The sequence below is a fragment of the Myotis brandtii genome, unplaced genomic scaffold, assembly GCF_000412655.1.
Source record: "Myotis brandtii unplaced genomic scaffold, ASM41265v1 scaffold601, whole genome shotgun sequence".
Classification (NCBI taxonomy): Eukaryota; Metazoa; Chordata; class Mammalia; order Chiroptera; family Vespertilionidae; genus Myotis; species Myotis brandtii.
In genome coordinates, this window is record NW_005370276.1 from 1,957,980 (window position 1) to 1,959,036 (window position 1,057).

Consider the following 1,057-nt stretch of genomic DNA (forward strand, 5'->3'; position numbering starts at 1 on the left):
GGAATGTGAAGTGGGGAAAGGGCTCCTGGAGCAGTGCACCCCTCCCCATCCGGAGTTTCCGGGGGTGGGGAGAGGAAGGGAGAGATTGGGGTGGCACTGGCCGGATGGGGGGATCATCGGGGTCCCCCAAAACTGGGCTTACTGAGACCCGAACAGTTTGGAAGATGCGAATCAGAGGGAGTGTCCGTCTACATGTCCCGGACCTGGGTCCCTGTCCCTGCGGGGAGGTGTTTCACCACCTGGAGACCCCAGTACCAGCTCATCAGAGCTCCCCAGACCATGAAGGGAGAAGAGGGGAGGGTCCCCAGTCAAGGGTTTCGGGGCTGGAGGATCTTGGACTAAAAGGGCTGGGGTCTGCCCTGGCCGGTTTGGCTCAGCGGATAGAGCGCCGGCCTGCGGACTCAAGGGTCCCAGGTTCGATTCCGGTCAAGGGCATGTACCTTGGTTGCGGGCACATCCCCAGTAGGAGGTGTGCAGGAGGCAGCCGATCGATGTTTCTCTCTCATCGATGTTTCTAACTCTCTCTCCCTCTCCCTTCCTCTCTGTAAAAAATCAATAAAATATATTTTAAAAAATAAAATAAAAGGGCTGGAGTCTGCCCTGGTGAGTGCTGCTCAGTGGTTAGGGCGTGGCCTGCGAATTGCAGGGTCGGGGGTTCCATTCCCGGTCAAGGGCACCTACCTGGGTTCTGCAGGTTCATCCCAGCCCCAGTCAGGGCGCCTGCAGGAGGCAACCAATGGATGTGTCTCTCTCACATCGATGTTTCTCTCTCTCTCTCTCTCCCCTCCCCTCCCTCCCTTCCAGTCTCTCTAAAAATAAAAAAAAAATCAGTGGGGTCTTAGGACACGGCAGGGTGGAGCCCCTGGAAGCAGTCAGGAGTTGGGGCGCCAGGGTGGAGAGTCGCTTGAAGGGGAGGGAGGGGAGAGTCCGTCCCAGGTTTGGGGGTGGGGGTCCCCAGTACCGGATCAGTGCGGCGCCGGCGGGCCCCGCGGTCAGCAGTGGCAGCAGCAGCAGCAGCAGCGGGGGCGGCAGCGGCAGTGACATCTCTGGGGACGGG

At 59.8% G+C, this 1,057-nt stretch overlaps 1 protein-coding gene across 1 annotated transcript in view; it reads right to left on the minus strand.

The window, feature by feature from the left end:
• NAPSA (napsin A aspartic peptidase) overlaps nucleotides 1-1,045 on the minus strand; it is a gene marked incomplete at its 3' end in the record, with an annotated part of 10,346 nt that extends 9,301 nt beyond the window's left edge. Inside the window, exon 1 of the mRNA XM_014550449.1 lies at nucleotides 962-1,045. Within this exon, the coding sequence (XP_014405935.1) occupies nucleotides 962-1,044 (83 nt within the window). The remainder of the gene's footprint in view (nucleotides 1-961) is intronic.
• Nucleotides 1,046-1,057: the final 12 nt, after the last annotated feature.